General features: G+C 42.4%; 2 protein-coding genes across 2 annotated transcripts in view; both read right to left on the minus strand.

The window, feature by feature from the left end:
- Positions 1-1100: 1100 nt before the first annotated feature.
- Positions 1101-26937, minus strand: part of LOC124135903 (puromycin-sensitive aminopeptidase-like) — a 33808-nt gene continuing 7971 nt past the window's right edge. The window contains exons 6-21 of the mRNA XM_046501571.2: positions 26622-26819; positions 22940-23036; positions 16923-17071; positions 16100-16264; positions 15328-15432; positions 12357-12512; positions 11916-11997; positions 11121-11257; positions 9784-9918; positions 9104-9323; positions 8752-8894; positions 6737-6793; positions 4803-4910; positions 3975-4124; positions 2936-2983; positions 1101-1642 (exon numbers count right to left, since the gene is read on the minus strand). Coding sequence (XP_046357527.2) covers positions 1508-1642; positions 2936-2983; positions 3975-4124; positions 4803-4910; positions 6737-6793; positions 8752-8894; positions 9104-9323; positions 9784-9918; positions 11121-11257; positions 11916-11997; positions 12357-12512; positions 15328-15432; positions 16100-16264; positions 16923-17071; positions 22940-23036; positions 26622-26819 — 2085 coding nt within the window. The 3' untranslated portion in view covers positions 1101-1507. The remainder of the gene's footprint in view (positions 1643-2935; positions 2984-3974; positions 4125-4802; positions 4911-6736; positions 6794-8751; positions 8895-9103; positions 9324-9783; positions 9919-11120; positions 11258-11915; positions 11998-12356; positions 12513-15327; positions 15433-16099; positions 16265-16922; positions 17072-22939; positions 23037-26621; positions 26820-26937) is intronic.
- Positions 18714-20516, minus strand: LOC125372340. The gene is made up of 3 exons (XM_048381991.1): positions 19749-20516; positions 19503-19636; positions 18714-19374 (listed from the first exon to the last, which is right to left on the minus strand). The coding sequence occupies exons 1-3, from the start codon at positions 19949-19951 to the stop codon at positions 18956-18958; spliced, it is 756 nt and encodes a 251-aa protein (XP_048237948.1). The 5' UTR covers positions 19952-20516; the 3' UTR covers positions 18714-18955.

Consider the following 26937-nt stretch of genomic DNA (forward strand, 5'->3'; position numbering starts at 1 on the left):
TGCAAACAAAATGCCAAGAAAGATCACATGACCAATTGGGCAATACAACTCAAAAGTCTCCTGAAGATGTCTTCAGTATCTGCAGAGTATTGCTCTGAATACTGGTCCTTTTACAACTTTTCTTTCAGAGTATTTGACCTTGATCATGGAATATTTAAGTTATAGTGACAGTAATACCTTATACTGATATAAAATCTATCATGCAAGTTATAACCTTGAAACAAATAATGTGATGCTTGGATCTTTGAGGAAAGGTTCCATTGGACGATGGTATTTCAGTAATGTCACAACATATAGGCACAAATAAAATAATGCTTGTATGATGCTGACAAACCAAGGATCATAATCAGGGTGAATCATGAGCAGAGGATCCTTATCGAGCAAAGGGACACAACTCTTTTACAGCAAAAAACACCCCCTTATTTTACTGGCTAACCCATGTCTCAAGGACACATTGGATAAAAAAGAAAATAATAAAAATAATAAATCAACAAATACAACAATGTAAGGAGCAAAAAAAGTAACACAGTTATCAATATTGTCATTTGTCCAAAATAACATTATGAAGACAATAAACCTCATGACTACTTGCAAACATTTAAGAATGAGGCATTTCATTCATCAAAACAATATTTCACAAATTTTCCACAATCAACCAGCTTTTGCTCATGTGATAATAATGCTGAATCAATGCTGAATTAATGCTGAATCTCAAGGCAGTGTCAGTGGAATTTGATCTCAAGGCTGCGTGAGTGGAACTTGCTTGCAATCTCACAAAATCATATCCATTGTTTGTATGGATTTCACAATTCATTTATTCATTTTCATTCCAATTCTGGTGGCTGTTACTGTATCCTTTGTGACCATTTATCCAATAATCAACTAACAGCACCAGAACAATAAAGTGGGTAGCAGTCAGCCAAGGGAAGATAACTCTAGTGATTGAGTTGGGTTTAACGCCGCTTTTAACAGTATTCCAGTCATATCATGGCGTGTCAGCTTAATGTGGGAGGAAAGCCCAAAGTGATGCAGGTCTCAGACGGTTACCACTTCGGTGAAACCCACGAGCACGGGTATGGTGCTGGCAAACCTAGAAACATAATCGGGGCGAACCGTGATTCGAACCCACAATCATAGGTTTCTGGTGTGCGTAAGGGATGCAACTCTGCACAGCGAATTGCGGCACCTTAGACGACTTGGCCACCCGTGCCCCCGGAAGATAACTCTAACCATCTGGGTTTACTTCTGCAAAAATATTCTCCACATTGCCATATCCTCATGGATTTCTTTGTTGTAGCATTAGTAAATCGCAATTAAAAGTTGAAGTCATTGTTAGCAAACCACTTATCCATAACAACATAACACTTCTGCAATTTTTGCTTGTTGGCATAAAAAACCCAAAGAATATTAAGAAAATAATCGTTTCCGCAGAAAAAATGTAAAAAATATGTTTTTCAATTCCTGACACCTTTGTTCCATCCAAAGAATTAGTCAATTTCACAAGATCCTAATTTCTGTTTTTTAAAAACTGGCAAACTTTGTCTGCCGATTCTTTCATCCATCTTGCATTGAGTCGGATGTTCTCCACGGACTGCTGCACAGTCCTTTCTGCAGCAGGGGTTGGGTTGGCCTTGAAGAATTCCTGCAAGAATAGCACATTGACTGATTGACTGATTGATTGATTTATTGATAGCGATGTCACAGTGAGGGACACCATAAATTGACTTGATCCTACATGAGGAATTGATGCCAGGTCTTCGGCGTGACAAGCAAATGCTTTCTCCACAAGGCTACCCCAGTGCCCCTCAAACAAGGAAACATTGCCGGTCACAAAGTGCGCCTAACACATTAAGGGAGATGGTTGTGAATACCATGCCATACTGGCTAAACCATTCTCCAGGGCTGTGACAGGAAGAAGACAGTGTACTCAAGTACCCTTGTCTCAAAACCCGACCCAAACTCAAGTACCCGCTACCCTATTTCAACAGTAGACATGTGTAGCTATACCATGAACAAAACAAAAGGAAATTTTGTTATTAAGTCACTGGTCACTGCCCATGTAAAAGAACCCTTTTCAAATGTGATTATGAATCTAGCTAAACAACACAAATTTCATTATTTTTGTTGGTTTAAAGTGGTTCTTTTTCTGGCACCATCTGAAGTCGATATGCATCCAAACATTGGACCACTTCTGATCCAGTCTGCAAAATGCATGTTTGAAAAGTGTAGATAGAAAAGGTTACCGTAAGCATAACAAAAACAACAGTTGTCCATCTCCCCGCTATCCTTGCAAGCTTATATTTGTAAATAAATAATCATCTATTTCTGTTAAAACAGTAGTCACGAGTCCTTACAAGAATGATACATCTGCCAAGTAACATGAAAAAGAATGAACGGTTTGACACCAAACAAACACCTTGCACTCAATTGTAGTTGTTGCCTTGGAAAGGGAAAAGATAAAAAATAATTAAATTCCTCAGCCCACTTGCCCAAAGCGATCTTAGCGCTAAGATGATTGTAACTCCCATACTTCAGCATAGGCTTACAACAGTCTTAGCGCTAAGATCGCTTTGTGCAAGTGGACCCAGAACATCAAAAGCGACCAGTCCAGCACTAGCTTGATGTGTATGCAAAGTCTCATGAAGACATATTAAACAGTTTAGAGCAGTCACCCGACCATCGAACCTTACCCGCATTGTAACCACGTGATTAAAACTTAATGATGTTTGTTGTTAGCAAAATGGATATTTCTTAAAAAACAAACTTGCAATTTTTGTCACAACTGAAGTAATATTCCTTATCGCCGGGATGGCTTGTCTTTATTTTAGAATTAGAACACATGCAGCTATCTTTGTTAATTAATAATCACGATATTTGGGATTTCTGTTACCGTGGCGATGACTTGTCACCACAGTGCCCCAAGCTACAGACTCACCTCAACCTCCTTAGCCATCTCCTCACTAGCAAAGTTTTGTGTTGAAGCCTGGAAAACAACATTACAGATTTGCAGACTATGGCATATCTCATACAGATATATGTCTCACTGAATCAGTGCGTTATAAAGAACCTCTACAAATACATCTGTTAAACAGACCAAAACAAGACCCCTACGAGGGACTTGCCCACAAAGTGATATTCCAAGGAATGCTGGATGTCCTGGAAAAACATTGTGCAGAAAAAATGATTAATCAGCTCCTCTTTTCAGAGAAACATAACTGATGCCGTGCAGTGGCTGAAAAAAGATTTTGGTCTACAAAAATCCAAGCCGCACCATCTATACTACTAAAAGGAAGTTAAGGTCCACCTGATTCTTTCATATCACTACAGTTAATCTGTCATGCCAAGACAGACGACCTGTAACTATAGCACTATGACAGAATCGGGTGTTCTTTAACTTCGTTTGAGAATGAGAAGTACATATTACATCGTTGGTCCCATAACGATCATTGATGAGACAGACAAGACTCAAATCGTAATAAGCATTCAACTTCTATTCTTCATACCTTTGGATTCATCAAAGAATATTTTGTCTTAACTGCTCTGATAGAAGTAAACATGATTGAGTGGGCGTTGGTTTAAACTGTTGATGACATGCATCAACCAAGTCAGCGAGTCTGACCACCCAATCCCATTAGTCGCCTCTTAAGACAAGCATGGGTTGCTGAAGACCAATTCTCACCCGGATCTTCACGAGTAGAGAAAGGATTGATGGAAGTGGTGAGTTGGGTTTAACGCTGCTTTGAAAAGTATACCAGTTATATATGGCATGTGACCTTGATGAGGGTGGAAAGCCCGAGGTGATGCAGATTGCGGACATTTACCACCGAGAAATATAATTGGGGTAGACCAGGATTCGAAGCAATGATCAAAGATTCCTGGCATGCCCAGAACGCCAACTCTGCAACGTTGTTTTGATGATTTCACTGGAATAAAATACTCTGAACATAACATTAACTGCTTTAACCAGCACTAACCTTCACAAGCCTTGTTAACAGGTGGCCATGATGTTTTTCACGTAGGTCTTTCCAATTCTCCTTAACAAAGTTCCAAGTGAGTTGTCTCCCCTTGGCTGAGCCGGTTGTCCCAGCTAGCACAAACACCTTGTCCTGGGCACGTACCTTGTCCTGAACATAACATTTCTTCATAAGATAACTTATCATGCCTCCATGTCAGAATGATGAGATCTGATTGGTCCACATGATCTCGATAACATTATGACTCCAACCGTAATCCCAGTATGTAAAAATGTTTTTACTCAAAAGAATTAAAATTGACAAATTAGGCGGTTAAAATTTTGCACACATATCTTTAATGAAAACACCTGACAAATCTAAACCACTTCATGTTTATCATATTATCGACATTATAGTGAGTGAGTGAGTGAGTTTGGTTTCACGCCGCTTTGAACAGTATTCCAGTTATATCACGGCATGTCAGCTTGATGTGGGAGGAAAACTCAAAGTGATGCAAACCCACAAGCATGGTATGATGCTGACAAACCTAGAAACGTAATCGTGGCGAATCGAACCCACAATCTTTGGTTTCTCAAGGGACGCAACTCTGCACAGCGAATTGCGGTCGCGTCAGATGACTGGGGCACGAGCCCTTGTGTGGTGATGAAATTCCTAGAAAAGTCATAAAGGTGAATCTGGCACTTCAGACACGAAAATAGGATTCTGGCTTACACAGGGGACATAACTCTGCACAGTGAATTTGCAGCACCTAAGACAACTGGGCAACCTGTGTCCCCAGGTTATAATCAATGTCTCAAATGTGACCAAGTATGATTCTTTATAACTTACACTGATAGCAAATTCATGGACACGTTTAATAAGTTCCTCTTCCTTGACTGCACCAAGAGCTCGTGCTATCCGTATCTTCTCCTCCTGCATGTCAGCCTTATCGTAGAGCTGAACAGAGACACAAATAACACATCAGACACACAGTGTCAACACACATCAGACACAGTGTCAACACACATCAGACACAGACAGAGTCAACACACATCAGACACAGTGTCAACACACATCAGACACAGCATCAACACAAATCAGACACACAGTGTCAACACACATCAGACATACAGTGTCAACACACATCAGACACACAGTGTCAACACACATCAGACACACATCAGACACAGTGTCAACACACATCAGACACACAGCATCAACACAAATCAGACACACAGTGTCAACACACATCAGACATACAGCATCAACACACATCAGACACACAGTGTCAACACACATCAGACATACAGTGTCAACACACATCAGACACACAGTGTCAACACACATCAGACATACAGTGTCAACACACATCAGACACACAGTGTCAACACACATCAGACACAGTGTCAACACATCAGACACACAGCATCAACACAAATCAGACACACAGTGTCAACACACATCAGACATACAGCATCAACACACATCAGACACACAGTGTCAACACACATCAGACATACAGTGTCAACACACATCAGACACACAGTGTCAACACACATCAGACATACAGTGTCAACACACATCAGACACAGACAGTGTCAACACACATCAGACACACAGTGTCAACACACATCAGACACAGCATCAACACAAATCAGACACAGTGTCAACACACATCAGACACAGCATCAACACACATCAGACACATTGTCAACACACAAAAGACACAGCATCAACACACATCAGACACAGTGTCAACACACATCACACACAGACAGTCAACACACATCAGACACAGTGTCAACACACATCAGACAGTGTCAACACACATCAGAAACACAGTGTCAACACACATCAGACACAAAGTGTCAACACATATCAGACACAGACAGAGTCAACACACATCAGACACACAGTGTCAACACATATCAGACACAGTGTCAACACACATCAGACACAGTGTCAACACACATCAGACACAGTGTCAACACACATCAGACACAGCATCAACACACATCAGACACAGTGTCAACACACATCAGACACAGCATCAACACACATCAGACACGGTGTCAACACACAAAAGACACAGCATCAACACACATCAGACACAGTGTCAACACACATCACACACAGACAGAGTCAACACACATCAGACACACAGTGTCAACACACATCAGACACACATCAGATACAGTGTCAACACACATCAGACACAGGGTCAACACACATCAGACAGTGTCAACACACATCAGACACACAGTGTCAACACACATCAGACACACAGTGTCAACACACATCAGACACACAGTGTCAACACATATCAGACACAGACAGAGTCAACACACATCAGACACACAGTGTCAACACATATCAGACACAGTGTCAACACACATCAGACACAGTGTCAACACACATCAGACACACAGTGTCAACACACATCAGACACAGACTGAATGTTTCAATACATGTAGCCATATTCATTCATTGATGCATGCATGCCAGACAAGATTTCCCGGGCAGTCTGTGTCAAAGCCTTTTGAGTCCACTTGGCTCTCAGCATCACCTTCAGTGGATACTTGTGTTATTACAGGGACCATTATTAGCTGAGCCCACTAGTCTGAACTCTGGCTTCGGACTAGTGGCCCATGTGATCGCTTCACCCACACTCATCCACTGCAAACAGGCATACAATCTCTCCCTCACTGCACATAGGGTTCATTATAAGATGTAGCATTGAGAAACCTGGATCAATGTCCATGTGGACATGGCTGAGGAATTACCTCCAACATCCTGTTGAAGTCGTCCCTTCTGTCTTGAGACAAAACTGTGATGAACACCTAAACGGAGGAATGATCCACATCATTTGACATCATTTGCAAAAGTGCAGCAACATACAGTGCAACTATTATGTTGGAAAGTACCGTCTGACATCGCCTGGATTAACAAGTTTACGGCTTGAGAAATCAGGGTTACAGAGTTATGTCCTAAGCACATATGCAGGTGTTACTATTTCAGACATTTATCTTCTAGTTTTTGAAAGGCATTTAGAAGTGATACACATGAGGAAGAGGTGAGGTGAAATTGGGTTTAACGTCGCGTCCAAGACATGCATGCACGTGTATGTGTGTGTGTGGCGGCTTGTACTAGGCCGGACTGATGCCGATTTATAGTGCTAGCTCACTGAGATACCATGCCGCAGTTTAACATGAATACCCCACTCAGACACAGTATACTGACTCCGAGCCGACCAGTCCTTGTTTTAGCCCCTTAATGCCGAGCGCCAGACAGGGTAACAACAAGTACAATCTTTTAACGTCTTTTTGTATGACGCGGCCCGGGATCGAACCCTGGACCTTCCGCTCTCCGGGCGGACGCTCTACCACAAGACCACGGAGGCGGACCACATGAGGAAGAGAAGTTATGGATGTCAACTTCTTTATTATGAGGAACACAACGTTTCGCAGTACAGTCCCGTTAATCCGACATGGTTGGTTGCATATGATTATGTGGGATTAACGAGTATGTCGGATAAACGAAACTAAGTATCAACGTTCGTGATCGAAAATCAGACAACTACAGGATAGTTAACGATACAAACACTAATTGTTCATGAATTGTTTATTGTTCAGCAAGTTTATCTCTACCATGTCTACAGCAGTTGTTATATAAAGCTACCAGCCAACTCATCTCGCATCAAAACACGGGCTGTGTACTCGCGGGCAGATGACCATGGATTACACAGATCACTTTGTCGGATTAACGAGACTGATTAATAAGTAATTTCAGTAATTCATTGCAGATTAGGTGTGTCGGAGTCCTTTGGATTAACGGATCTAAATAGCACTGAGTTAATCGGTTCCCATCATTAGTGTCGGATAAAGCCGATTGTGGGATTAACGAGTGTGGGATTAACGAGTGTGGGATTAACGAGACTTGCCTGTATATACTTACTCCTCCATCAGTTGGGTGATAAGCAGTGGACAAAAGGTGGCCTACACTGAACTTATCACTGATTAGTAATAGGCAATGGCTACCTGGCTTCCATATGTCCATTGTTATTTCCATTCTATTTCGGGGCGGTCAGGTAGCCTAGTGGTTAAAGCGTTCGCTCGTCACGCCAAAGACCCAGGGTTCAATTCCCAACATGGGTACAATGTGTGAAGCCCATATCTGGTGTCCCCCGCCGTGATATTACTGGAATATTGCTAAAAGCGGCGTAAAACCATACTCACTCACTCCATTCTATTTCTAGCAGTGCTAATAAACCCCGGCCTCCTGTTTGCCAATTACCTATATCCAATCAGTGATCAGTTAAGTGTTGCTTCCTTTTATCCACCTACCAGCGCCAATTATCTGTTGGCTCCCTTGTTAAGTTTCCACCTTTGTTGTCTTATTACCTTTGTTGTTCTTACAGGTACATATGTATGTTCTCTGCCTTATAGCAGTGTTTCACCTCATGAAGGTGTAAGTATATACTCTGAAACGCAGTGTTCCTCATAATGAAGATGTTGACATCCATCAATTCTCTTCCTTTGTTTTCTTCTAGACAGCAGGTTTCTGGACAAATGAGGTCTGGCTTACATGTGTTTGAGTGTATTATTATTATGTTACCATGGTTACAGGTATACATTCAAAGACTGATGACTGTAACGTTAAACAACAACTGAAATGCATTAATAAAACATCTCTTAATTTTGACTGATAAAAGGATGAACCAGGTATCGATCTAACATCAAGTATTTTTATGAACTAGCAAAGTCATGTCCTCCAAGTCATGTCCTCCTCATACACTCACCGGAGCCCTCAGATCAGCTGGGATGACATTATCTCCCTTGTGGTGACTCTCAAACCTCTTCCTGCTCTCCATGACCGTTGATTCGTCACCATAACGACCCATCTTGGTCAGGATGAGATCTCGCAACATGGCTGTCAGCTGGCCTGAGACAAGAATTGACACAAACTTCACAATACCTACATGTTTACAGAGGCATAAATATTCTCCAAGGAGGCAGACACATGTAACTGGTAACGGTAACAGTAACGGTAACGGTAACTGTTACTATATTTCCTCCTGTCAAAGACAGCCTTGTTCTCTTTATTAGACATTTCCAACGCCCGAACACTATATTCAACATGCATCCACATACTTTCCCCCTCCTTCTTGTCCCAGCCCACTGTCTTGGCCACCTGGGAGAAGAGGTCGCGGGCGAAGCCCTTGTAGAGATCGTAGCAGTCCGTGTACTGGAGGAGGACGGCCATGCTGGACAGGTTAAGGGCAAGGTCGTTCCACACGGTGTAGTTGTCCTCTTTGATGAATGCTTCGGCCACCTTCAACACGTCCTCTGATGCCGCCATACCAGCTCGGGCCTGAGAGAATGAACACCAATAATGAAGACATACCTGGATCTACTTGTAGCAGTGCAGGGTTCTTGTCATTATACCCCATCCTACATAAATATATTGAATAAATCTACATGTAGCAATGATACTTCTTAACTTCAGGGGCGGTCGGGTAGCCTAGTGGTTAAAGTGTTCGCTCGTCACGCATAAGACCCGGGTTCGATTCCCGACATGGGTACAATGTGTGAAGCCCATTTCTGGTGTCCCCCGCCGTGATATTGCTGGAATATTGCTAAAAGCGGCGTAAAACCATACTCACTCACTCACTCACTCTTAACTTCAGTCACATCCCTCTTAAGATATTGATAGAGAATAGCATGTTCCTTATAGTGTATGAGAGGTTCCTTCCTGACATGTATTATTGGTAGAGGACCCAGCGTTCTCCAGCATTATCACATCCATTGCTTCTCATTGTATTTATACTGACCAGTGCAAATAGATCATTCTGAAGTCCGAGTCTGTCTCTGGGAGGGAGGGATCGGTCCTTGACGGCCGGGATCAACGCTGCCAGCATCTCTGTGGTGTACTGGACTCTGTAGACACCCACTGTGTTGGTGTTGACCTGTCACAAGCAGATACCACCCATGTACCATCTGTGTACCATTTGAGTATCATTTATGTACCACCCATGTACCATCTGTGTTTCATCTATGTACCACCAATGTACCATATGTGTATCATCTATGTACCACCCATGTACCATCTGTGTTTCATCTATGTACCACCAATGTATCATCTCTGTACCACCCATGTATCATCTGTGTACCACCCATGTATCATCTGTGTACCACCCATGAACCATCTGTGTATCATCCATGTACCACTAATGTGCCATCTGTGTATCATCCATGTATCATCTGTGCACATCTATGTACCACCCACGTACCATCTGTGCACCATCTATGTACCATCTATACATTACCCATGTATCACATATGTATCACCAATGTATCATTTACATACCCTATAGATGCCCATAGTGTTGGTGTTGAACTATCACATGGATATACTGCTGATTTACCATCTGTGTACCATGTATCACCTATATACCATTAATGTATCACACATGTACCATTAATGTATCACACATGTACCATTAATGTATCACACATGTACCAATAATGTATTACTCATGTACCATTTACGTATCACACATGAACCATTAATGTATTACCTATGTACCCTATAGGAGCCCAGTGTTGGTGTTAAACTGTCACAAGGAGATAACACCAATGTTCCACCTGTGTACTATGTACAACATAGGTACCATTTATGTACCACATGTATACTATTTATGAATCACCCATATACGTGGCGGCAAATGTTCCTGTGCACAGCACACAGGTGACAAATAATGTTGGTAGCGGAGAGTCCTTGGATCGGTGACGATTTTTGGCAGTTGGACTTCTCAGAGTTTCTAGGGTTTCGGTCCTGCCCCTCACTGAATCACATGCAACACCCAGCAGTGAATGGGTACCCAGTAGGATGAGATGGCAATGTGGTTGTTAACCTTTTCTTTTCTTTTTATTTGGACTCATTTATTTCACACTAGGTGTTTGGGTTGTTGAAGATCTATTCTAACCCAGATCTTCAAGGGTGGCATTAATGTACCACCCATTTATGTACCACCTGTGTACCAAATATGTAAAGCCTCTGATAAACAGAACAGGGAAAAAATTCTTAATGACTGAAATAACACAACTGAGTTGATTTCTATCAAAATCAACACAAAAGACTACTTTTTGTCTTAAAATTCATTCTGACCTTGACCCAGTCTCCAGCCTTGACATTGTCCAGTGTGACCTCTGAACTCTGTCCCTCCAGCATGATGGTCTTGACAGGGGTGGAGGGGCTGCCGGCGGTGGAGATGCTGAGGGGCACCCGCCAACAGGACTTGTCGTCTGGCAACGTGATGAGAAACAGACATTTAAAAATGTGAAACTCCTGGCATCTCAACAAATGAAATCAGGCTTTTTTAAATGAAAAAATCCTGGATATAATACGAAATAATCAACGAATTTGAAACATTATTAAATCATTCAATTTGAAATGATTAATCCACTGACATATCTTGACATGACAGACAAAATCAACAAATCCCTACGAGCTAGCCGATGTCTTACTGTCAACATTACACCTGCAGAACAAGGTATCATCCCTTATCAAAGAACCAAAGAAAAACATATACTGAACCAAAAAAAGAGTTACCAGAAGATGGCAAATCCCCCCACAATAGCAAAAAGCACCACTTCAGCCCCTGGTTAATACATGTACCACAGTTAAATCTTCAATGGTTTTCAAGTTATGCTCCAGAAACGAAATACGGACGGACAGACAGATGATGACTGTATCCCCCTGCATTATATGCTGGGGGGATAAAAAGTTAAGCATCGTGTATATTTTGGGGATATTATTATGAAATTGTGTGCTCAGACTTCACGACAAAAAAAAATCCCCAAATATATTCTAATCCCTAACTCTTTTGTTCTTTATGCAAACTGACACATTGAACATTAAATATTGATGTCCTTAAGAAAAGCATATCTATTTGACCATTACCTTTAGGTAGGTTACCATCAGCACAGAACTTCTCCTGCGAGACTGTGAGAACACACTTGTCTCCATCCTGTCTTTCACTCACCTGGCAAGAAAAGCACTGCAGTAAACTATGTATATAACGAACACGCTTATAACGAACTGACGGATATAAGAAACTTATTTGTGGGGTCATGCTTGCTGTAAAAGGCAACTATGCTCATCGTAAGAGGCGACTAACGGGATCGGGTGGTCAAGCTCACTGACTTGGTTGATGCATTTCATTGTATCCTAATTGTGTGGATAGACGCTCATGATGTTGATCACTGGATTGTCTTGTCCAGACTTGATTATTTACAGACCGCCACATAGCTGGAATATTGCTGAGTGCGGCATTAAACAAACAAAACAAACAAAACAAACAAACAAACAAACAAACTCAATCTTGTCACCACCCTGACTCACCTTGATGACAGGGAAGCCCATCTGCTTGGTCCAGGTGTCCATCATCTTGGCCACTGGTTTGCCGCTGGCTTCTCCCAGGGACGCCCACAGGTCCTCGGACTCCGTGTTCTGGTAGGAGTGCTTCGTTAGGTACTTGTTCATGCCTTTACGGAAGTCCTGTGAAACATACCTCACTCTTTACACTGGGAACCATCATCAGATTCCTCAGAACAATTCAGTAGTCTCGGACTTGCGGACCAGTGAGTAAGAGACCACCATGTGTTTGGGTGACTGCTTAAGGGATCAGGTGGTGAGGCTCAGTGACTTGGTTGATGCCATGGCAACATCATGGATAATTGCTCATAATATCAATCACTGGATTGTCTGGTCCAGACTTGATTATTTACAGACTGCCGTCACGCGGTCATATAGCTGTAATATTGCTGAGTGCGGCACTAAACAACAAATAAACAAACATGACAGATCTCAACTGGCCTCATCCCCACACAAATATACAAACATGATAGATCTCAACTGACCTCGTCCCCACACAAATAAACAAACATGACAGATCTCAACTGACCTCGTCCCCACACAAATATACAAACATGACAGATCTCAACTGGCCTCGTCCCCACACAAATAAACAAACATGACAGATCTCAACTGGCCTTGTCCCCACACAAATAAACAAACATGGCAGATCTCAACTAACCTCCTCCCCACACAAATATACAAACATGACAGATCTCAACTGACCTCGTCCCCACACAAATAAACAAATATGACAGATCTCAACTGACCTTGTCCCCACACAAATAAACAAACATGACAGATCTCAACTGACCTCGTCCCCACACAAATAAACAAACATGACAGATCTCAACTGACCTCATCCCCACACAAATAAACAAATATGACCGATATCAACTGACCTCGTCCCCACACAAATAAACAAACATGACAGATCTCAACTGACCTCATCCCCACACAAATAAACAAATATGACAGATCTCAACTGTCCCCACACAAATAAACAAACATGACAGATCTCAACTGACCTCGTCCCCACACAAATAAACAAACATGACAGATCTCAACTGACCTCGTCCCCACACAAATAAACAAACATGACAGATCTCAACTGACCTCGTCCCAACACAAATAAACAAACATGACCGATATCAACTGACCTCGTCCCCACACAAATAAACAAACATGACCGATATCAACTGACCTCGTCCCCACACAAATAAACAAACATGACCGATATCAAGTGACCTCGTCCCCACACAAATAAACAAACATGACCGATATCGACTGACCATGTCCCCACACAAATAAACAAACATGACAGATCTCAACTGACCTCGTCCCCACACAAATAAACAAAACATGACAGATCTCAACTGACCTCGTCCCCACACAAATATACAAATATGGCAGATCTCAACTGACCTCATCCCCACACAAATAAACAAATATGACAGATCTCAACTGACCTCGTCCCCCAATAAATAAACAAACATGACAGATCTCAACTGACCTTGTCCCCCAATAAATAAACAAACATGGCAGATCTCAACTGACCTCGTCCCCACACAAATAAACAAATATGACAGATCTCAACTGACCTCGTCCCCCAATAAAAAAACAAACATGACAGATCTCAACTGACCTCGTCCACACACAAATAAACAAATATGACAGATCTCAACTGACCTCGTCCCCCAATAAATAAACAAATATGACAGATCTCAACTGACCTCGTCCCCACACAAATAAACAAACATGACCGATATCGACTGACCATGTCCCCACACAAATAAACAAATATGACCGATATCAACTGACCTCGTCCCCACACAAATAAACAAACATGACAGATCTCAACTGACCTCATCCCCACACAAATAAACAAATATGACAGATCTCAACTGTCCCCACACAAATAAACAAACATGACAGATCTCAACTGACCTCGTCCCCACACAAATAAACAAACATGACAGATCTCAACTGACCTCGTCCCCACACAAATAAACAAACATGACAGATCTCAACTGACCTCGTCCCAACACAAATAAACAAACATGACCGATATCAACTGACCTCGTCCCCACACAAATAAACAAACATGACCGATATCAACTGACCTCGTCCCCACACAAATAAACAAACATGACCGATATCAAGTGACCTCGTCCCCACACAAATAAACAAACATGACCGATATCGACTGACCATGTCCCCACACAAATAAACAAACATGACCGATCTCAACTGACCTCGTCCCCACACAAATAAACAAACATGACAGATCTCAACTGACCTCGTCCCCACACAAATATACAAATATGGCAGATCTCAACTGACCTCATCCCCACACAAATAAACAAATATGACAGATCTCAACTGACCTCGTCCCCCAATAAATAAACAAACATGACAGATCTCAACTGACCTTGTCCCCCAATAAATAAACAAACATGGCAGATCTCAACTGACCTCGTCCCCACACAAATAAACAAATATGACAGATCTCAACTGACCTCGTCCCCCAATAAAAAAACAAACATGACAGATCTCAACTGACCTCGTCCACACACAAATAAACAAATATGACAGATCTCAACTGACCTCGTCCCCCAATAAATAAACAAATATGACAGATCTCAACTGACCTCGTCCCCACACAAATAAACAAACATGACAGATCTCAACTGACCTCGTCCCCACACAAATAAACAAACATGATAGATCTCAACTGGCCTCGTCCCCACACAAATAAACAAACATGACAGATCTCAACTGACCTCGTCCCCACACAAATAAACAAATATGACAGATCTCAACTGGCCTCGTCCCCACACAAATAAACAAAGATGACAGATCTCAACAGGCCTCGTCCCCACACAAATAAACAAACATGGCAGATCTCAACTGGCCTCGTCCCCACACAAATAAACAAACATGACCGATCTCAACTGACCTCATCCCCCAGGTAGTCGTGCAGCATCCTGATGACAGAGGCTCCCTTGCAGTAGGAGATGGCATCGAAGATCTCGTCCACCTCTGATGGATGGCCCACAGGGACCTGCATGATGACACCAAATATATCAACCTGTTCCCCAGTGTATCGTGGCTCTGTGTCGTAAGCCTAGGTTTATGTATGGGAATTACAATCGTTTTAGCACTACAAACACTTTGTGGAACAGGATCCAGTTCAGTTGATCAGCATCATTAAATTAGATTTTACAGCAAACAAACCAAATTTTGGAAGACTTTGCTGGTCAATTGGCCGGATCCTACTTCTCCTTAAACTTAAGAGCACTTCCATTCTCATGCCACTTCCTGTTTTGGAGGGGCAGTCGGGTAGTCTAGTGGTTAAAGCGTTAGCTCGTCACGCCGAAAACCCGGGTTCGATTTCCGACATGGGTACAATGTGTGAAGCCCATTTCTGGTGTCCCTCGCCGTGATATTGCTGGAATATTGCTAAAAGCGGCGTAAAACCATACTCACTCACTCACTCCTGTTTTGGAATACATCAAGAATTATAAATCTACATGTGACTCCGAAATAAGCAAATACTGTAATTCAAATTAAATATTGAAATCATTTAACCACTGCGAGCAAAATAACCATGTATCAAGTACACAATTTAAATGTAACCTTGACAGTGATCTTGACCATGTCTTGGATTAGACAAACAAATGAATATTAATATCATCATCATCATCATCATCATCATCATCACCCCGTACCTCAATAGGGTGACTGGTGTGAAGGGCGTCCAGCTCCAGGGCCCGGCCCAGATCCATGTTGACAAACTGTGTCCAGATGTCATACTCAGGGAAACACTCGTCCACACACAGGTACTCGATCCATGATGCAAAACCCTCCTTCAGCCACAAGTTGGTCCACCATTCCTACACATATCAACTATTTCATATCAATTTATACATTGGTCGTTTTGAAAGTGTTGCTTTCATAACAAACGACACACACTAAACAGTTCAGGCAACATTGTCTTCACCACTGGTCTACATTATCTGTGACATTACCACATGTGGGGGTTTCCATTGACTATTTACTGACTTTCCAGGTACCCGACCCTCTATTACCCGACCCTATCCGGGTGCCTGACACCCTATTACTCAACCCTACCAAGGTACCCGACACCCAATTACTCAGCACGCACGGACACATGCAGACACAAACACACGCACGCAATCATGCATGCGTGCACACATTCAGACACAAACACATGCACACATCCACTCACACTCACAAACATGGATACACAAACACACACACACACACATCAAACGCACACATGCACTCTCGTGCACGCACACACAGACACTCACGCACACATGGATACACACATGCAGACACAAACACATGCCCACACAAGCACCCATACACACATCAAACGCACACACATGCACACATGCACGCACGCACGCACGCACGCACACACACACACGCACACACACACACACAACCTCATGCACAACCTCATGCACATACACATACACATACATATACACACACACATACACACACACATACACACACACATACCATAGTGACCAGGTTACCAAACCACATGTGAGCCAGCTCATGTCCGACAATCAGGGCCACATGTTGTTTGGCAGTGGCCGAGCTGTTGGTGGGATCTACCAGCAGGGCCGTCTCTCTGTACGTCACCAGGGCCCAGTTCTCCATGGCACCTGTAGGACACAACAAACATATAGCAATGGAGGACAACAAGAGCCACCCACTGCTTCACCCTGGCCGAGGTGTTGGCGGGATCTACCAGCAGGGCCGTCTCTCTGTACGTCACCAGGGCCCAGTTCTCCATGGCACCTGTAGGACACAACAAACATATAGCAATGGAGGACAACAAGAGCCACCCACTGCTTCACCCTGACTAGCTGTTGGCGGGATCTACCAGCAGGACCGTCTCTCTGTACGTCACCAGGCCCCAGTTCTCCATGGCACCTGTAGGACACAACAAACATATAGCAATGGTGGACAACAAGACCCACCCACTGCTTCACCCTGGGCGGGCTGTTGGCGGGATCTACCAGCAGGACCGTCTCTCTGTACGTCACCAGGCCCCAGTTCTCCATGGCACCTGTAGGACACAACAAACATATAGCAATGGAGGACAACAAGAGCCACCCACTGCTTCACCCTGGCCGAGCTGTTGGCGGGATCTACCAGCAGGACCGTCTCTCTGTACGTCACCAGGCCCCAGTTCTCCATGGCACCTGTAGGACACAACAAACATATAGCAATGGTGGACAACAAGAGCCACCCACTGCTTCACCCTGGGCGGGCTGTTGGCGGGATCTACCAGCAGGACCGTCTCTCTGTACGTCACCAGGCCCCAGTTCTCCATGGCACCTGTAGGACACAACAAACATATAGCAATGGAGGACAACAAGAGCCACCCACTGCTTCACCCTGGCCAAGGTGTTGGCGGGATCTCCCAGCAGGGCCATCTCTCTGTACGTCACCAGGCCCCAGTTCTCCATGGCACCTGTAGGACACAACAAACATATAGCAATGGAGGACAACAAGAGCCACCCACTGCTTCACCCTGGCCGAGCTGTTGGCGGGATCTCCCAGCAGGGCCATCTCTCTGTACGTCACCAGGCCCCAGTTCTCCATGGCACCTGTAGGACACAACAAACATATAGCAATGGAGGACAACAAGAGCCACCCACTGCTTCACCCTGGCCGAGGTGTTGGTGGGATCTCTCTGTACGTCACCAGGCCCAAGTTCTCAGGACACAACAAACATCAAGTGTTCAGGGCGAGTTTCACAAGTCCATCGCAGTGCTGTTGTAACTTCCATACCTTAACATGAGTTTCATGGACCATATATGTCTGGAGTTAGTGAGTGTGTTGTGTTTAACGCCGCTTTGAACAGTATTCCAGTTATATCGCAGCGTGTCAGCTTAATGTGTGAGGAAAGCCGGAAGTGATGCAGGTCTCAGACGTTTATCACTACGGTGAAACCTTGAGCATGGGGTATGGTACTAACACACCAAGTCTGGGAGAACAGGGATGCAACTCTGCAAAGCAAATTGAGTTGCCTTAGATGACTGGGCCACCCCTGACCCTTACCTTAACATAGACTTAGGGGAGTTGTTGCACTGCAGTCACATGTGAACTGGGCCCAAACTTAAAGAAAGTTCTCCTATGTTGAAATAAAAGAAAATGCATGGACAGCATTAAAATCTGCTCATGTTGAGTTGAAGGTAATTGGTATACTTGTGTTCCACCTGTATACAGTGAGCCCTTAGTAATATGGATGATACAGTTTCCAGGGGCTTTATGCAGGATACAACCTACAAGCAGACCTGTCAACCCCTCATCATGACAATGTGGGAGATTTGCCTTCAAAATGTGGGAGATTTGACTCCAAAGGGGGAGATTATTAAAAAAGGGCAATAACACTTGACGAAGATAATATACAAGTTTAATTATAGCTCAGATTAAGCCATCATATCACATCATATCACACTGGATAGTGGTCATTTAACAAATAAAAGAAACAATAGCAAAATTCCATATGGCAGTGCTCAAATAAACATTTAACTTTCTCAAATGTGCTGTGAATTGTACACTTTTGTAGCACATTTAGCTTTGCACAAGGTGTCTTTGCTGAATGTACAGCTGTAGCATGGATCTTTGCAGTTCACTTTGCAACTCAGCAGAGCACAGACCGTGGAATTATCCAGTTCTGATCTGCCCTCTGTCTTTATTTTCTTGACCATGGAAAACAATCTCTCTGTGTCAGCATTTGAATTTGGAATGAGACAGAGCTTGATGGCCAGGGCAGACAGATACTTGAATCTTCTGGTGCCATCCAGAGTCTTCTGTTTCTGCAGCTTAATCCAGTACTGCTCTGGCTTAAGTGTACTTGAAGGCAGCTCCTCTGGTGGTGTCAGGCTGTACTCCAGGAACTCTTCTGTCAGTTCATCTGTTAACGGAAATGCTATGGCAGAAGCACAGGCCAGGACTGAAACATTAGGAACACATGCATATTATATAAATATATATATAAATCATGTAATATTTAAATTACATATGCATTGTCAAATAATTATGAAAATTAATAGATGAAATATTTATTGTACATTGCTATACCTGAGTCTGATGTGAAAGCCTGCTTTTTTTCAGGGTCTGGGTTGATCCATCCAATATGTTTCAGGACTTCATTCCCAAAAGGGAATTTCTTCAACATTGTGACAACAGTTTCCTGGTAGAAGAGCCTGATGTTTCTGAAATAAAGAGGTTGCACTAATTAGTTTTTAATACACATTTTATGTGATATAATGCAGATATAATAACATATGCTCCATATTTCAGAATATTAAAAAATAATGAACTTACTTCATGAACCTGTTGACCAGATCAAGATCATCCAATCTGGAAATGAACTCCCTTGTTCTAATGCCTACTGCCATGATGCTGTCAGGAAGCTGGTTGTCCTTTTCAGTGAAGGGGACTTCTGTTAGTGGGTGTGTCTTTATGATGTCAATCTTGACAAACTTCGCCAGATACTTCCTGAGAAGCTTATGCATTTCAGTGTACATGAAGCACACCTTGACTTCATCAGCCTGAAATGGATAATAAATTTTCAGCTAATAAATGACATTAAGAAAATTAATTAAATTACTGTCAATGATTACCCACCTCATCCAGTTATATTATCACATATTTCATCTTACCAATATCACTTTACAGGGATATACACATTATTTATTATAAAAGAAATGTACCTGGAATGTTGTGTTGAATTCGTTCAGTGGTGGCAGAATGAACTCCATGAAGAGGAAGTACAGCTTCATCTCATCATTGTTAAGGTAGCTGCTGCAGGTCTTTACCCTTCCAGGTTTCTCAACATCTTCATGGCTAGTGAAGTATGATTTAAGTGCTGGCCACTGCTCAAGGGTCCGCTTGACACATCTCTCCAAGCTGAGCCATCTCGTCTGAACGTGTTTCAGGATCCTGTCTGGCTCCACATCACAGAACTCCTGAAAGGACTTGTAGAGCTCTGTCCTCTTTGCACTACAAACAATAAAACACACTGCAATAATATTCATCCAATATTTGATGACAATGTGTTAATGTCTTAACGATTTAATACACATCAATGATTTATGAAAGTTGATGTTTAACAAGAATAGTGTATCATAAGCAAGTATAGTACCTTAGGCGAAAATGAAAGTGAATCTCAATAAGCATGTGGTCCAGAGAGAGTGGTAGCTTCTTGAGACCAGACTTTATCACAAGGTTTGCCAGGTGGCAAATACAGCCAAGGTCGAAAACTGCTGGCTGCCTCTCCCTAATCCTTGACAGAACAGAGTTGTGTCGTCCAATCATCACACTTGCATTGTCTGAACAGTAGGCTATCAGGTGCTTCCAATCAAGACCACGGTCTCTGTAAGTAGATTAGCATGATTAGGGTGGCAATTAGTAGCAGGTGTCATTCAATTGGGATTAACTCACAATCAAAGCAAAGTCCAAACTAATTTCAAAACAAACATTTGGCCATGATCAGTTTCTCCTCATTGTTTGTTATTTATAGAACACAAAAGCAGTTTACAATAACAACTTAATTATGCCAACACACAACGTTTATAAATGTTATAGAAATTTTATTAAGAAAACAAAAATATATTTTAAAACAACAATTTAGAATCACATATCATTGAAACGTATCAATATTAGTGTGAAAACAGTATTATCCTTTTTAATTACTTGCAGGTGTTTTAACATATTCATGGTTTTAAAAATAAATTATGGATGAATTATATAATTTGGTTATAAATCTTTTAAAAAAAATTTAAATACTTACACGAAACACTTGTCAATGGCCTCGAAAAGATTCGCTGCTGATGACAGATTACACACAGGCATATCCAGGAACTTCGTGACGATTTCTTCCCGATTGTCATCCACACACTTGACAAGAATTGCCAAGTTCTTATTGTCGCCGCGATCATTAGATTCATCCACAAGCAAACTGAACGATCCTTGGCACATATCCGTAACTTCAGTGTCAAATGTGGGGGCAAGGGCATTCTTTACGATCATGGTCGTTTTTGTCTTTCCGCACTTGAATTGTTTCGCAATATCGCTGTCTGGAAACATCTTCGGTACCATCTTGGTAAAGTGGTCGGCGAAACTAAATGACAAGTTGTGTTCTGTGACCATCATAGCAAACAAGGTTTCTGATTCAACCACTTTGGATGCGGCTGGGTTTTCCACACGCGTGAAGGACGTTATCGGTTGAAAGGATGAAATCTCCTTCGCAACCTGACAATGCTTTTCGCTCTTAATATGTCGCTTCACGTCATAATATCCTCCAGAATAAATGTTGATGTAAACTTTGCAAAGCGTACACAGGACTTCTGACTCACGTTTCCCTCGAGCAAGGAACGGATGGTCTTTCTTCCAACTTTCTTGAAACTTGCAGGCGTATTTCTTCTTTTTCAAAGTCGATCCAGGTGTTGTATCCGCGGGGCGTTTGGTTGCCATAATTAAGACAATACGAATTTCTAAACGAAACGCCATTATAAAGCACACGTGTGTTTGTTTGGCAATAAACACTGAAAAGCTTTCGGTAATCATCGGGTGTTACGAAAAGTTCCGAGTGTTACACGGAGAAAGGCGATTGCATTCAAATTTAATCGGAAAACTTACTCGTAGATTTCCGTAATCGTCAACTTCCTGTTTTTTGTTTTTACTCGCGGGACAATGGAGGCACATTCTAAATTATTGAAAAATGCTGTTTTGCGGGAGAAATCGTCTCTAATGCGGGAGACTAGGAGATTTCATCGAATTGCGGGAGTCTCCCGCAAAATGCGGGAGGGTTGACAGGTCTGCCTACAAGCAAGGTACACTGATTGTAAACACATCTCCTTCCACAATATCTTCCAAGCATGTGGTGAAATGGGGTTTAATGTCGCGTTCAAGAATGTTGCACTTATATAGCGATGTGCATACAGGTGTGTGTGTGTGTGTCTGCTTGTACTAGTCTGGACTAATGCCGATCTTATAGTGCTGAGATATCAGTCACAGTTTAACATGAATATCCCACTCAGACACAGCATACTGACTCCCAGCCGACCAGTCCTTGTGTTTTGCCCATAAGCCAAGTACCATCTTTTGACATCTTTTGGTATGATGCGACCGGGGATCAAACCCTGGACCTTCCGGGCAGATGCTCTATCACTAGACCATGAAGGCGGTCTGTCTTATCAATAAATCTTGTCAGGTGTGGCAGGGTTTGGACGTGCGCTGGATCAATTAAGTTTCACTTTTATGCTCAGTTCCTGGGCTAGGCCCATTCAAGCCCTCACATCTCCATGGATCGATACAATTGCATTTAGCTTGTCTGCTGTACACTAGAGAGCAGGTTGTTTTGCTGCAGCAGGCTAGGAGTTATCTCCCTTTGCTCAGTCCAGCACATGTCTCCGCCTTCCACAACTTGGCCTTTTTTATCAAGAAAGGCCAATTATGACCTCTTGAGGATAAAATAATGACAAAAGAGAAAATCTACACCCTATTTCTCTTACCGATAAGAAAGTCTGCAAGAGCAATAAGATCCATCTTGGGTAATCCGTACGGAATGCCAAAGTATTCTTTGTAGAAGGGCAGGGTCTTCACAGCAACCTTTCAATTGGGAAATTAAATCAACTTCAGATCTAACTGTTTCAGATGAAATAAACAAATCATTAGCACAAGTTTCTTTTAATACAAAGCTATTTTAATATCAACGAAAGGATTTTGTTGTGATAATGTGGCCTTTCATTAGATATAACATCTGTGAAATTAGTGACAAATACAATGGAAGCATCAAAATTAGCTAATTCCCACATATTGGTTTGGTTGTTATGGCAACCAGACATCTTAGATGTGCAGTGTCAGAAACAATTGGACTGACATCATTCATTGTTCATGACAAAGGATCTTATGTGACATTGTCCCAACAAAAATTGAATGCACAGAATGTCTTTGTGTTACTGGCAAATCCTGATTTGTCTACATTTTCTAAAAACAACTTCAAGACCTTATGTAGTACATAGTATAACTGAATTGCAACACAGAATAACTTGTATATCTTATCGTAGTGCCATTTAAAATCAGTAATATCGAAATATTTTTTACATTTGTATACTTATCCTGCATTACTCCTTAATGCATCTACTGCTTACCTTTGACAAAGAGACAGCGCCTGGTGATGGTCCTAGATAAAAAAAGGTTGTTTTCACTTTCAGTCTACTTTTCTAAGGACCCATCGCAGCTGTCATGTGACCATCCGTCGTGATATCACATCTGGTCACATAAATGCTTGTCACCCGTGCTAAAATGTTCTGAAGCTAAAGCTACAGCAGGTCTGCGATGGTGGGCCCTTAGAGACATAGTAATGCAGGATATGTATACAAATGTAAAAAACCATTAGATTTTACTAATTTTTTTACTTATCCTGCATTATTCCTTAATGCATCTGTATCAGATGGTACGGCAGTAGGCATACGTTCAGATGTAATCCTCTATATGTATAAAAACACATGCGACAAACGTGTTTTACTCGTTCAATCTTATCCATCAGAGAGACACAAGGAATGAGGATAAGTTCACTTAAACAACAGTAAGAAGAAGATGCTACCGAGCCAAGGGTAAAAAAGCCTCATAATACCCCCTGTTAAGAAAAACACTGTTCATTATTTGCGTCGGGGGTTGGTCACCTGGTGGGCTATAACCATAGGCCAAAGTTATGAATGCCTTCGACGTCTTCAAGTGCCACATCTCTTAGATAATGGCATGGGAAGACAGTGTCAGACCTCCAAAAACATCCTTCCATGATTGCTCTAATTAAACAGTTGCAATGTAGAGCCATGGTTGATGCGAGCGCCCTGATCTCTTAAGGATTATTTGCTCGCGAAGGATAAAAATTAGCGATTTTGTGTGCCTGAAGGATGACTGTACGTAACCATAGTGATATAGTGTTGCTAGTGACTCCGTCGTTGATGTCTGGGATACAGGAATGAACAACAGTTTCTTCGTGCAATGCCTAGTTTTGGAGCAGCGGATGAAAACTCGTAGTGTGCGTACAGGGCACAAGAGGAGTTCTTCCTCATCTTCGACCCCACACAATCGTAGAGATTGGTGGAATGGTGAAGGACTCTTCACAATAAAATCCCAGCACAGCCCAAGGTGAACTGCTCCCTGCGAACCATGCTCAAAAGGGACCCGGTGAATGTTGTCTCACTAACCCACGCCGGTCTTCTTGGTAAGGTTGAAAAAGGATGATGCATTGAGGGGCTCTAAAGGGGGCCTGCAATAACGCCAAAGTACCACATTTAAATCCCAAGCAGGGGGACGGAAATGGACCTTCTGATCCTCAAGCCTGAAAGAGTGTAGGAGGGCCTGTAGTTCTGGAACTTTGGTCATTTTGACATCTTGAGAAAGGCCAACACTGAATTAAGCGTTACCAAGTACGTAGTAACGATACTGCCTTTCAAGTGTTGTTTTGTACGCAAGTGTAGGAGGTACTCAGCTAAGACTTTAGGTGACACTGTAGTGGGATCTTGATTTATCACCTTTTTCACAAAAGGTTTCAAGCGATCGCCATTTGTTGCTGCATAAACACCCCCCCCCCCCCGTTCGAAGGACAGTGTGCAAAAGGAATGGCCTAAGCTGCCAGCACTCTTTTAAGACAAACCAAACGTGCAGATGAAATCTGCCTGGCATTGGCTGAGGTAGTTTGCTGTGAGGGTGAATGAGTAGGTTCGCCCAATCTGGGAGGGGTAGTGAATTGCGGTCTACAAACCCCACCCCCTTACCGGCCATCAGGGCACAACGAAAATCAGAGTGAGGCTCTTGGTTGCTTTTATTTTGTGTATCACCCTGGGAAGTAGTACAGGAAGTGGAAAAGCGTACACTTTTAGCCCTTCCCAGGGGATGCTGAATCCGCCCAAGCCTGCGGATCCGGAATCGGTGAGACATATGTCATAAATTGGTGGTGAAGATGTGTTGTGAAAAGGTTGATATTTTTGTGGGTGAAGCTTCCACTCCTTTGGAGCCACCTTGTCTGGGCAGGATAGAGTGTCCACCAGAATTTCCCAACATCCTGGGACGTGCTGGACTAGGAATTGTAGTCCTAGGCGATCCACTAGATGAAAGAACCAGAACGTCTGTTGAAGTAAGGAGTGAGAGTGCGTAGTCCCCTGATTGCGCAGGCACCACCGTGCTGTTGTTGGTGGAGATTGCAGCCACATGGAAGATAAGACAAGGTCTTTTCATGTGGAAAAAATACATATTATTACACAAATGTGAGCATAATAATAAGATAAGAATCTCAGAAGAAATTTAACGTGGAAGCAAAGCGGACAGATGGTCCTTAGAAAAGTAGACTGAAAGTGAAAACAACCCATTTTTCTTCATCCAGGACCATCACTAGGCGCTGTCTCTTTGTCAAGGTAAGCAGTAGATTCATTAAGGAGTAATGCAGAATAGGTAAAAAATCATAGTCTTTTCATGATCCTTTTCAAAACAGACTGGGTCGGAAGGCGTGATTTTACTTGGTAATTTTACTTCTTTTGTAGGTAACAAATCAATATAAGTAATCATGATTCTAATGTACCAAGAGACCTCTTTTGGCCCCTGCAAATAGTCGAAATTTGATACAAAAATGAAAAGTATTTTTTTCAAATATTTTCTGGGACATATGTTTTTCCGATAAAAATCTATTCATCCACTCCCTCAGCCCGACAAATATAAAATGGTCTCAGTCCCTATGTGTCAAGCCATGGAGAGGATTTTCAACAGGCAATAATCATATTTGAGGCTTTTAAATTAAATATTGTGTTTCTCATGACCTTTCTGGCCCCATAATTGCCCCCTGCCTGGGAGGTATTTTAAGAAATTAATCATTGTTAAACGATTTTTCAACTAATTATATGCTTCTGACTGTTGAAAAAAGAAGAAATTGTCTGCCACAAAAATACATAGTTGCAAGATGATTTTAATTTGTTTTATTTAGGCTCATAGGATTAATTAGAAACAAACCTGGTTTAGCCGCTGTAGCCGAAAATATATCTAGTCTCCATACAAAATCCCTGGCTCCTCCCATATGTCCCCTGTATATGTCAAATTCTGTCCCTTACAAGCTCTTTAGCTAATCTCAAACCACAAGGTGTGAGTGATCAAGTCCTACCAGAACATAACATAATTATCAATCTAAAGTCCACCTACATCGAGAGCAAACTTGCCCTGCTCCTTCTTCCCCACAGGTGTATAGACTCTCACGACAACACCATCCGCATCCTTGCCCTCCACGTAGTCGTAGTCCCCTACGATGAAGGCCACGAGGTATGTGGACATGACCGGCGTTCTGTCATACTCCACCACACGCCATTTGGGGTCCTTGTCTGGGGTGTCAGACTTGACAGGCTGCAGGGCAAATACATTGTGTCATTCCGCTATTTCAAGATGTAAATGATATATCTTGTCACTCAGCTATCTCTAGCCTTAGATTTGAACTCATGATCATGGCTTCCTGGCACTGTTA

The sequence above is a fragment of the Haliotis rufescens genome, unplaced genomic scaffold (assembly GCF_023055435.1).
Source record: "Haliotis rufescens isolate VD_foot unplaced genomic scaffold, xgHalRufe1.0.p SCAF_4, whole genome shotgun sequence".
Taxonomy (NCBI): domain Eukaryota; kingdom Metazoa; phylum Mollusca; class Gastropoda; order Lepetellida; family Haliotidae; genus Haliotis; species Haliotis rufescens.